The following is a 12,260-nucleotide window of genomic DNA, read 5'->3' as shown; positions in this document are numbered from 1 at the left end:
ACCAGCCAAGTGGAAAAAGTGAATGAACTAGGGAAATAAAGTATAATTAGTGGGATGCTCTGGAACCCATCTGAGATTTATGGTCAAGAACAGACTATTTTTTTCAGCTACGTCTGGCTATATAGGTACAGGTGCACAGCACGTGGAAAGTTGGGTCTTCAGGGGCTGGAATTATTCAGAACTGCTTACAAGAGAAATATAAAATGGAACTCAGTTTATATTGCTGAACACCAATATGTCACTTTATTATTTGGATTTTTTTCCCATTTGTCACATACCTGTCAATGTTTACACAATGAGAAAAATCAACCAGCACTGGAAGCAACTGACCAAATCAGTTGATAATTCTGTACCCTCTTAACACACATCCTTACTTCATAGAATTCAATTCAATCTCACGGCTATTCTTAAAATCAGTGTCGAGATTGTCACATCTTTAAATACAGATAGAATTGCCAGAAGTACATAATTATATATACACACATACAGAAAAATACAAGACTAACTGTTTTTCCACAATATTTAATTTATACACTACTGTAACTATGTGCAACTTTTGAAGACAGGTTAAGGGGTACAAGAAACCGTTTAGAGCAAGTAAGTAGTTTGGTCCAATATTATCTTAACGTAATGGTTATCCACTCCCTCCCTTTTATGTGACGACATATTATGACATACAACACATGCACAATCATTCACTTGTGAACAAATGAGTAAGACACCACTCAGACTAACATTTGTATACCCAGAGGGTCAACCAACCACACACAACTAATAAGGCTATAATACAGCTATGCAGCATAAATGGTCAACACTGCTGATCCTAAAGTGAGCACCATATATACATCTGAATATAAAAAACCATTGAAAACCAAACACATATGGGTTAGTTAAAAGGTGCCATTCCAAGGCTATACATAATCACAGGAAAAAATATTTACATTACTTGGAAAACAGCTGCAACAAAGAGTTTATTGCCAATGCCCTTTATAAACTTCTTTCCTACGTTTAATACAGATGTTACGCTCACTATCTATGTGAACCACACATCTTATTTCTGGCCCTTTATAAGATCCCTGCTCAAGAATTTCAAGCAAATATGTTCTATGGCTTCACCCACACATCTATTTTTGTAGCTTTTCAATTATAAATATCACAATGGATATAGAGCTATAGCTTAAAACATATCTAGCCTAGGTCTAGAAAGTAAATTAAGTGTTTTAAGTATCACTTTTACTTAGTTTAGTAAGTATACCATGAAATTCAGAGTTCTGAGTAAAAGATATTAACCTTAAAGTTAGCAGAGTTGGTGTGTGGACTTGAAGAAACCACAACCAACATAATGCAGTTCTCTGGTGCTCTGCCCACTCTACAAATGACATGACCGGAGGTGTCCAGGTCTGTCACTTTGGAGATGTGATAGGAGGCTGGCGTGTGGGAAGGCCCCCGGGGCCCTGCCACTGTTGGGGCTGCCACATCCCATCACCAATTCTGCTAAAGCACTGCTTTTAAGACCCCAGGGCGCAGCATGAATGATAACATCTGGCCCCTTCCAAAATTAGCAATCTGCAATATATAAATATATATATCCCATGAAAGATGATTATCTGGTCAAAAGTAGTAGTCTTTGTACAGGAATAGTTTAAAGCACAAGTTCTTTGATTATTATTTTGGCAGGAAGGCAAAGTGAAAAATGCTTCCAGCAACAACAATAACAAAATACAAAGCAGGTTTTGTGTGTTTTTCTTTATTCTGCATGTGTGAATTTTACCCTTTTATGTGTATTTTTTGATCTGCCTATTTTCATAGCTAACTGAGCCAAAGGATGTAAAATAATGGAAATAACAAAAGAGAAAACCTAACTATCAAACACCTAAAAAAAGAAAAGAAACGACGTTTTTTTTTTCATTTCTCCGGGGTTTGACTTTGCCAGCATCTGTGTATACTTTTGCCTCCATCCTAGGCCCTCTATAGTCTCTTCTATCTACATGGTTTTAAAGGAAACCCTGGGGTGTGCCCTAAGGGAAGGAATTTACACAGAGCATCTTTTTGTTCTGTTAGACAGACATACTCTCTATAAGTAAAGACATCATCGATTCACTTCACATAACAAAATAAGATTGTCTGCTTGTAATTAAGTTATCACTACTGGGGAAGCTGCCTTATAAATCTAAGTACTTTATCTCACCTACTACAAAAACAAGAGAATCTTTTTCAGTTAAATTTTCAGAGACCAGGCTTTTTTTTTTTTTTTTTTCCACACTATAGCTTAAGACAAACAGGTGTGGGTATGTTCAAAGCATGGTTTCAGGTTCTCGGTGCAGACGCTCGCTGCACTCTGCTCTGCACAGGCCCTAGCAGGCTGAGCGGGTGCCCAGGTGCTCACCCCTCACCCAGGCCTGCCAGCGTTGCGACGTTATTGCTTTGGTTCTGTCTCAGACATCACAGAGGGTGCCTCAGAGCATGGAGTTTCCCTCTCTCAGAAGGTCAGGACAGGAATTTAGATTTCTCACAAGGAAACAAAAGCATTTTTTCTCTTTCTAGGTTAAGTGCAGAAACATCAAATTTCTAAGTGCTCCATTTATATTAGGTTCCAAATATACATTTTAATTTAATCCTGATCATCCACATTAAAATTATAAAAGTAAAAATTACACAATAGACTTTTTGGCTGGAAAAGAATTGTCTAGCAGCATGCAAAGACCATGCATTGTCACATCGTCAGGCGAACAAATAAAAAAGTAATAAATAATTGCTCCTAACGCCCACTTTTTAAAAAAAGTAAAACAGAAGAGGGAACAGTGAAGTGAGCCGGTCTTCACAGCTCTGAGCAGGAGGCGTGCTAGTGGCCAAGCTGGGCCAGTCAAATGACGTGGCAGCAACTGGCCTGGCTGGAGGCGCACAGCAGCCCCTCCTTAGGGTTCCGCTGGATGTTCACAGAGATGGTCTTTTCACACAGAGGTAGCTGTAGCACGTTATTTTTCAGGTTCTTGCTCTTTATCCGTTCCAAGTCGGTGGTGGTGTCTGACATCCGGTCAGAGAAAAACTTTATGCTGCCCATTGCAGGGGCCTGCCCTGCATTCCCTGTGGAGCTGATGCACATTTTCCACGTAGACTTCTCTTGGACTTTCACACTGGAAAACGACAAGCCATTAGGTGGATCAATAATGTACTTGGTACTCCCATGCAGCTGGGAGCCAAGGCAGAGGCCCATGAGTTTGAGGCTCTCAACAAGCTCCCCAGCACTGCGAGAGGCCAGCTGCATGGAGTTGACGGGGCCAGTGCAGCGGCGCGTGGTACCCGACGTGTTGCTGGGGTTGCCGCCGGAGCCACTGGCGGGGCTGCCCCCACCGGCGTTGTTCTCGCTGGGACTTGCCTTGTCCGCCCCTCCGCTGCTGTTGCTTGGCTTGCTCTGGCCCCCACCATCCCCCTCACTGCCAGGGGGCCCCTCGCTGCTATCCCGGCGATGCCAAGAGTAGGTAAACCCACTGTCTTTATCAAGCCGCCGCCGGCTTTCTGAGTCATCATCACTGGTCTCTGAACTACTGCAGCTGGAGCCCCGGCCCTGACTTTTCCTCCGGTGGTAGCGTTTGTGAACTGTACCTGGGGAAGCAATGTTCATTTTTAACCTGCTCAGCTTGGGAGGCAGATTCTCATCCATGTCAAACTCATCATCAGATTCCCCTTCCTCAAAGATCTGGTTGAGAACAGGAGCACTCTTCCTAGATGTCAAGCGGTTGGTCACAGATGGCTTCCGGCGCAAAACCACTTGTGTTGAGAGGGACATGGGTTTCTTGTCCTCCTCATCTTCCTCTTCATCTTCTTCCACCCTGAACAGACATTTCCGCCCACCGCCTGTGGGTTTCAAGCCTGCGGGAGGAACCGTGGACAGTGCTGGTCCGGCCAACTCAGGGAGGTCATCCTTCTTCGCTGAGTCACACAGGCCTTTGCTCCTGTGGCCATTGAGGACGTTGTCAGCAGCACGAGCAGGAGACTGAGGGACAGTCGCATGGGACAGAGGAGTGGCTGTGAGGTCATCCTCAAGGTCCTGGGGTACATCGATTTTGGTTGGCCATGACTGCCTGTGTAACAGATTGGAAAAAGAAAAGTCATGTAATAATATGCATATGTTAGCAAAACACATTATATAAAACTTACTGGGCAAAATCCACAGATTTAAAAAAAATAAGACAGCAGCAGCCTTACAAACCCATTCAACATCCTGTAAACATTAGCAAAGACACAAGAAGGGCAAATGTGGTTTTGAAACACGGTTGGTTCAGTCTGTGGCTCATTGGCCAAGTGAAAAATTCATCTTCGTTATCAGAAAAGAAAAAAGGGCAAAGAACTAATCTATCATTTCCATACCAAAGCCTGATACTATAAGAAAAATATTTTTAAAAGCATACAAGGAAGAAAAGAATCTCATTTACAATAGCAATCAAATATCTAAGAATAAATCTAACCAAGGATGTAAAAGACCTGTACACAGAAAACAATAAAACAGTAGTTGCTAAAAGAAATCAAAGAAGAGAAGACCTAAATAAACAAAAGGCCATTCTTTGTTCATGGGCTGGAAGACTAAATATTGTTAAGATGTCAATTCTACACAAAATGATTTACAGATTCAATGCAATCCCAATCAAAATTCCAATGACCTTCTTTGCAGAAATGGAAAAGTCAATCATCAAATTTATACGGAAGGGTAAGAGACCCTAAATAGGCAAAGCTATCTTCTTGAAAAAAGAAGAACAAAATTGGAGGACTCACACTTCCCAATCTTAAAACTTATTATAAAGTCACAGTAATCAAAACAGCATGGTACTGGCACAAAGACAGACATATGGACCAATGGAATCAAACTAAGAGTTGAGAAATCAACTGATTTTTGACAAAAGGACAACGACTACTTAATTGGGAAAGAATGGTCTCTTCAACAAATGGTGCTGGGAAAACTGGATCTCCATTTGCAAAATAATGAAGGTGGACCACTACCTCACGCTATATAAAAAACAACTCTAAATGGAGCAAAGACCTAAATATAAGAGCCAGAACTATAAAATTCCTAGAAGAAAACATAGGAAAGCATCTTCAGGACGTCATGATAAGCACTGGTTTCTTAGACTTCACATCTAAAGCACAAGCAACTAAAGAAAAAACAGATAAATGAGACCTCATCAAAATTAAAAACTTTTGTACATCAAAGGATTTTATCATGAAAGTAAAACAACCCCCTACACAATGGCAGAAAATGTTTGGAAACCACAAAACTGATGGGGAGTTAATATCTAGAATAAATAGAGAAATCCTTCAACTCAACAACAAAATGACAAACAGCTCAACTGAAAAATGGGTCAGGGACTTGAATAGACATTTCTCTAAAGAAGATATACAAATGGCCAAAAAGCATATGAAAAGATGCTCAACATCATTAGCCATCAGGGAAATGCAAATCAAAACCTTGAGATACCATTTCACACAAACTAGAATGGCTACTATTAAGAAAACAGAAAAGTACAAGTGTTAGAGAGGATGTGGAAAAACAGGAACACTCATTCTCTGCTGGTGGCAATGTAAAATGGTGCAGCCGCTGTGGAAGACAGTTTGGAAGTTCCTTGGAAAGCTAAGTATAGAATTACCATATGAATCAGCAATCCCTCTATTCACTATATACCCCCCAAAACTGAAAGCAAGGACATAGTTATTTTCACACCAATATGCATTATTCATAAATTGCCAAGCATCCATCAACCGATGAATGCATAAACAAAATGTGGTATATACATCAATGGAGTGTTATTCAGCCACAAAAAGGAATGAAGTTTTGATACATATGACAACATGGATGAACCCTGAGGACATCATGTAGAGCGAAATAAGCCAGACACAGAAGGAAAAATATTGTATGATCTCACTGATATGAAATAATTAGAATAAGCAAATTCAAAGATTAAGAATCTAGAATATACATTACTAGGGAATGGGGAGGGTGTAGGGAATAGGGAGTTAAGGCTTAAAATGGACAGAGTTTATATTTGGGATGATGAAAAAGTTTTGGTAATGGATGGCGGCAATGGTAGCACAACATGGTGAGCATAATTAACAACAATGAATTGTATATTTGAATGTGGTTACAAGGGGAAATGCTAGGTTGTATATATGTTACTAGAATAAAATTTTTTACAAAAATCCAAAGTAATGTACAACATAGTGAGCCCAAAGTTAAACCATGAACTATGGTTAATAGTATAATTATTAAAATGTGCTTTCATCAGTTGTAACAAATGTACTACACACACACCAGTGCAAGCTGTTAAGAATAGGGTGGTGTGCTGGTTAGTATATATTATGTCCCCCAGAAAAAGCCATATTCTTTAATGCAATCTTGTGGGGGCAGGCATATTAGTGTTGATTAGGTTGGAACCTTCTGATTGAGTGTTTCCATGAAGATGTGACCCACCCAACTGTGAGTGACACCTTTGATTAGGGTATTACCTCTTGATTGAATGTTTCCATGGAAACGTGGCCCTGCCCATTCAGGGTGGGTCTTGATTAGTTCACTGGAGTCCTATAAAAAGAGCTCACAAACAGAGGGACTTCAGAGCAACTGAGAGTGACATTTTGAAGAGCAGCTGCAGCTAAGAGAGGACAAAATGCCCCAAGAGCAACATTTTGGAGGGCACCATTTTGAAATGCCATCTGGAAGCAAGAGGATGCCAGCCAAGTGCCTTCCAAGCTAACAGAGGTTTTCCAGATGCCAATGGCCATCCTTCGGTGAAGGTACCTGATTGTTAATGCCTTACCTTGGACACTTTATAGCCTTCAGACTGTAACTTTGTAACCAAATAAACCCCCTTTACAAAAGCCAATCCATTTCTGGTATTTTCCACTCTGGCAGCATTAGCAAACCGTAACAGGTGATATATGGGAATCCTGTATTTTATGCATGATTTTTCTGTAAATCCACAACTTCTCTAATTTAAAAGGTGGAGGTGAGAGCGGGGAGCAGAGGGATGTTTCTGGAGCAACCAAAAGAACAGTACATGCTCAGATGAGCCTCATTTAGGTCCTCGGGTTCATCCAGTCAAGCCCCAATCATGCCTAGGTTCCCCCTAGTCTTGGGATGGCAAGGATTCAAACATTGTCCTCTCCCCTCTGTATTTCATCCATTACTCCATAAGGTCCCATTGACCTACTTTTTTTTTAATGAATTTATTAACTAAACTCTTTTATGTGTGCTAATTAACTTTCATACATTTCCCTCCTCTAACACAGCAGCAACCCCTAATTATCAATATGGCCACTCATCATTTTGACCCACAGAATCTTAGAATCTGCAAAACAGAAAATTTTAAAATTTTTGGTACCTTGAAACATTAGACATACATAATATTAAAATTTTAAATTGAATCATATGAATTTGCCATTTGTGTAGGTCAGAAATGGTTGAAAATAGCTGATTTCATGTGGTTCAACCTAGAAGAAACTTGGAATATTGGAATCCAAAGATTGTTACAGTTGTTAGCTCCTAATGCTACAGAATTTTAGAACCATAAGACTTTAAGACAGGAGGTGGCAAACATTTTCTGAAAAGGGCCAGAGAGTAAATATTTTCAACCTTGTAGACCATATAGTCTTGTTAGTACTTCTGAATTCCGTTATCGCACAAAGCAGCCACAGATAACATAATACATAAATGAAAGGGCATGGTTATGTTCCAATAAAACCTGATTTTCGAAAACAGATGGCAGGCCATTTGACCCATGGGTCATATTTTACAGCCTGTTTTGGAACATAAAATCTGAAAGGGTCCCATCAAGCACTTGGATCTGCACAAGAGTGCCTGGTCTTCAGCATTTCCAATGGACTCCATTCAAACATGAAGTCACTTTAAAGGCAGTTTTGCCCAGCTAAGACCAATCTCTCCCCAGACAGCATCTGGCCTCCAGAAAGGGAAGGAGGGCAAGAAGGAACCTTGAGGGGGATACTGCTAACGTGCTACCTGGCATTGGGGAAGAGCCAAATAGCTGTATCCCAGAGCTGGAGTTAAAGTAGTGAGTGGCCATCAGAATCCATGCCTGGCTGTCCCCATGAGCCAAGCCCCTCCATCAGAAGCCAGAGTTGACCCTGAGTACCCTAAAGGGCATCACTGATGGACCTGGCAAGAACCAGTGGGCCCCAGTTGTGCAGAGGGATTTGATGAGGCTATTTCATCTGAGTAGTGGGTGCAACTGGGCTATAACCTTGATTTGTGGAGGGAAAAGAAAGAGAAAGCACACCACTTACCAGTTGTTTTTTTCCTTTGCTGAGTCAATAAATGAACGAAAAGAAAAAAAGCATACAAGGGTTACTGCCAAAACCAACCTCAATACCACATGTTTTGTTCCTTTGGTTCTTAGATGGCAGCCTTTAAAGGTGTATTATTGCTAATAAAAGTCACCTGAAATTTCTGTTCTTCCTGATTTTGCATGATGGTGTAAAAGTGTGGTGTTTACAAAAATAAGGGGAAAAAATTTTAATGGATTTAAATGATTTAAGTCCAGTGAATATTAGCATACATAAATCTCTTCTTCCCTAACTAAAAAATGCATTTACTAAAGAAAACATAAACAAGCATACTTTTTAATGCATAGCAAAGCTCATTATTATTTAAACTTTTATTTTATTCCCCAATCTGGAGTTACCAAAAACATAGCTTGGTAGCCAAAGAAGACATTTGAAAATGAGGCTCTCTCTTTAGCCTCTATTTTGAATAAACACCTTAAAATTCTCAACTGCTGTGGGGAATAGTACATGCCAGAGACACTTAAACCAACCACTTCCACACTGTGGACATTTTCATTTTCACACCAATTTTGTTACCCTGAAAATAAAACCTGATTTTAAAAACTCCAAGGAATTTTATAGCACTGATATGAGTGGATCAAATTGTTAAATACTTCACATCTACTGAACACATATCTCGCCCCAACACTGTATGGGATTAAATAAGTCATTCTTAAAGCCACAACTTTGTAAGAAAATCCTGTCTTTACTTAATAAAAGAGAAGCAAGATTGGTAACAAGAATTATAAATAAGTCACATCAACAGCACAACTCACACTGATCACATGCTTACTGGAAGCCAGCCTCTGTGTAAGAGCCTTACAGGGACTGATTCATTTAATCCCACAATACTGTGAGGCTGGTGCTATTATTATACCCCTTTTACAGAGGAAGAAATCAAGACACATAGAGGGAAAGTAATGTGCCCAAGGTCACATGAAGACTGAAGGAGGCAGTGATGTCTGGTGATAGTCTGGATCCCAAGGCAGTGGCTCGACTCTGCAGCCTTATGAAGCCTCTGAATGGTCTGTAAGCCAATGGAACATGCGGTCAGGCGTCGATGCCTCAGTGGTCTCTTTCTGAGAGGATGTCAGACACCAAGCCCCTCCTGTGGGCTGAGGTCAGCTTCCCAGAGGGCTTCACCAGGCTCCACTAACAGCAGCCTTGACCACGCTATTTCCAACCTACACCAGTAAGACCCAACGAGCCCCAAGAGCCTGGAGTCCTAAGCAACTGTAAAGTTATACAGTTCTAATAATCAATAAAGCAAGAGCAAAAATTGACCAGTGACCACTGTATATAGAATATCTACTCTAATTGTTACACGTATGTTTTCTCAAATGTTCTGCACAGGTCCCGCTTAAATAGAACAAACCTGTTAATAGAAGAATCCAAAGGTGAGCTAAGTAGCAGTATCCCCTGAAGTGGTCACCACCCAACAACTGCTAATTGACGATGTGTGACCACCTCCTGCTTTCGGTAAGTACATCAACCTCTTGCTTTTCATCCCAGAATTACCTGACTGAAGGAAGGGACTGTCCCTGTCTATCCCCTTTCTGGAGGGCTCCAATTGTGTGTCCTCAGCTCTCTAGGGCAGGCTGGAGGACGATTCTCTGCAGTCCACAGATAACCCCCAAAGGCATCCCAAGAGTTTTAGATTCAGAATAGATCTAAATGCCTATGCCTCTCTCTTTCAGACCTTCCATAAAAATGTAGGGGGGCAGCCGCACATTTATTCACATTGCTGATTAACAATGTAAAATTCTACTATATTTGTTACAGAATCAGTTACAGAATTTAAGAAACCTTAGGCTACCAGATTCACCAACTCCCAACACCACATCACCTCACTGTTGCAGGATTCTATCTGTACAAACATCTTTCCTTTGAGTGGAGCCACATCTTACATCCATACTCCTGAAACCGGGTATCCCTCTCCACTTCAATCCCCAGTTGGAGCCCCCATTTCCAGGCCTAGGACTCTGCCCCTGACCCCAGAACCCACAGGCCAAGTCCCTGCCTTCCTCTACCCACGCACTGCCTGCAAAGACACCAGCAGCCCAGCCGGGGGACATAGCCTTTAATAACGACCCATCCCAAGTCTCATCACCAATTTCTCTGGGTTATCCACCTGGCCCCAAAGAGTGTATCTGTTCTCTGTGGCTGGCTCTTCCTGCCTGGCTTGTCCTCCCTTCCACTAACAATGCCGGTTTAAACACCAGTCTCCTGACTCAGTCCAGGTTTCAACCACTCTGATCCTAAGAGATACCCAGCAACAGAACCAAGTTAGGTCCAGGGCTTTGCCAATAAAATTGCAGTGATAATAAAGAAAAGGCAGGTAAGGAGACCTCCCACCTGCAGGTGGGCCCTGTGCCACAGGAAGAGACGAGGCCCCCAAAGCCACTTCCAGAATTCTCATGAGGGCAAAAGGAAAACTGCTGGGAAGGCTCTGGTATCTCTTTATAGCTACTACTGTCTTCTTAATTCCATAATAAAGTAAATAAACTAAAATTCATTTACCTATTTGATCAACTTTATGTGAATCCTGACATGTTTCACTGAACAGAAAACAGTTCTAATGTGAATATTCTCTTCTCCAAAAGACAGGTGACAGCTTCAGACCCAGCACACCAGGTGTGCAGTGACTGGCTGGTCTTAGGTGGCTCTTCCCGCTTGAGGGATCAGGTCAGGAATGGATGACCCTAACCTCGCAACGTCAGTCTTCTGTTTTATCTCATTTCCAGGAGACCCCTTGTCATCTAGGCCCAGTCCTCATCCAAGCAGACACTATACATTGTGCTTAGATTTCTGTGCAAAAGAATCCACTCAGGACATGAATGGAGTCACTAAATTCAATTAAACAAAACTTCTAAACTTCTGATTCTTTGGCAATCCAGGAATGTTTTCCTCTCTCCTCTGCCACCCCACCCCAGGTAACAAATGACATACAACAAGCTGACTGCAAGTAATTTAAAATCCAAATGGTTTTCTCCCTCTTTTTCAATAATAAAAAATATACACACTGTGATGGTTAGGTTCATGTGTCAACTTGGCCAGGTGATGGTGCCCAGCTGTCTGGTCAAACAAGCACTGGCCTAACCGTTACTGCAAGGACATTTCTTGGACTTAAATCATCAGTATGTTGATTTCACCTGTGGCTAAGTACATCTGCAGTCAAGGGGAGTGTCTTCCACAGTGAGAGATGTTTAATCTAATCACTTGAAGGCTTTTAAGGGGGGGACACAGAAATACCTTATGTATTCTTAAAGTGATTTCAAATAACTGAGGGAAAATTCCAGCATCATTCTAGAATGAAAAACTAAAGAAAATGACAGATAAATACACATCAGGCAAACCCTCTGGTGTGAGGCTGCTTCTCCAAATGTGCTTTCCTGGCCAGGCCACCAGCTACAGCCCCTCTTCCCATTGAGAAGAGGAGAAGGCATCACCGGTGACAAAGGGACCACCCCCCCCACCCCGTCCCCTGTATGTGGGCCACTCCAACGCATGTCCATGAGGCTGTACCCATGTTAGTAATCTCTCACACTGCAGAGTTAGGAAGCATTAACAAGAAAGTCCTCTATTTCAAAATGTTAACTTACTAAAATCAGTGAAGATTTTTTTCTCACCTAAACTGGGCCTTGATATTACTAGGGCTTGCAGATCTGGTCTGTATTTCTTTCTCTTGCTTTTCTCTCAGGATCCTTTCAGCAAGCAAGAAGTAAGTGGCTGTGATGTGGTTATACCTATTGGTTTCCAGGGCTCTGAGGAAAACAAGGTAAGAGTGAACATAAGTTAATCAGTTTTCCTTTTTACAAGAAGAATTAACACACACATACAAACACACATACACACACAGTATAAACAAATGAAATTCAACAACTTGGAATCTTTCAAATTATACAAAAATGAAAACTACAAAAAAAAACTCCTAA

At 41.3% G+C, this 12,260-nt stretch overlaps 1 protein-coding gene across 6 annotated transcripts in view; it reads right to left on the bottom strand.

Annotated features, from left to right (window-relative positions):
* Positions 1 to 218: 218 nt before the first annotated feature.
* SNRK (SNF related kinase) overlaps positions 219 to 12,260 on the bottom strand; it is a 72,694-nt gene continuing 60,652 nt past the window's right edge. For all 6 annotated transcript variants that reach the window (XM_037848448.1, XM_037848451.1, XM_037848450.1 and 3 more), the window contains 2 exons: positions 11,955 to 12,089; positions 219 to 4,082 (listed from right to left, as the gene is read on the bottom strand). In XM_037848448.1, the coding sequence (XP_037704376.1) occupies positions 2,864 to 4,082; positions 11,955 to 12,089 (1,354 nt within the window). In that variant the 3' untranslated portion in view covers positions 219 to 2,863. The remainder of the gene's footprint in view (positions 4,083 to 11,954; positions 12,090 to 12,260) is intronic.

This window comes from Choloepus didactylus, chromosome 1 (assembly GCF_015220235.1).
Source record: "Choloepus didactylus isolate mChoDid1 chromosome 1, mChoDid1.pri, whole genome shotgun sequence".
NCBI classification, from domain to species: domain Eukaryota; kingdom Metazoa; phylum Chordata; class Mammalia; order Pilosa; family Megalonychidae; genus Choloepus; species Choloepus didactylus.
This window is presented reverse-complemented; position numbering and strand designations above follow the sequence as displayed.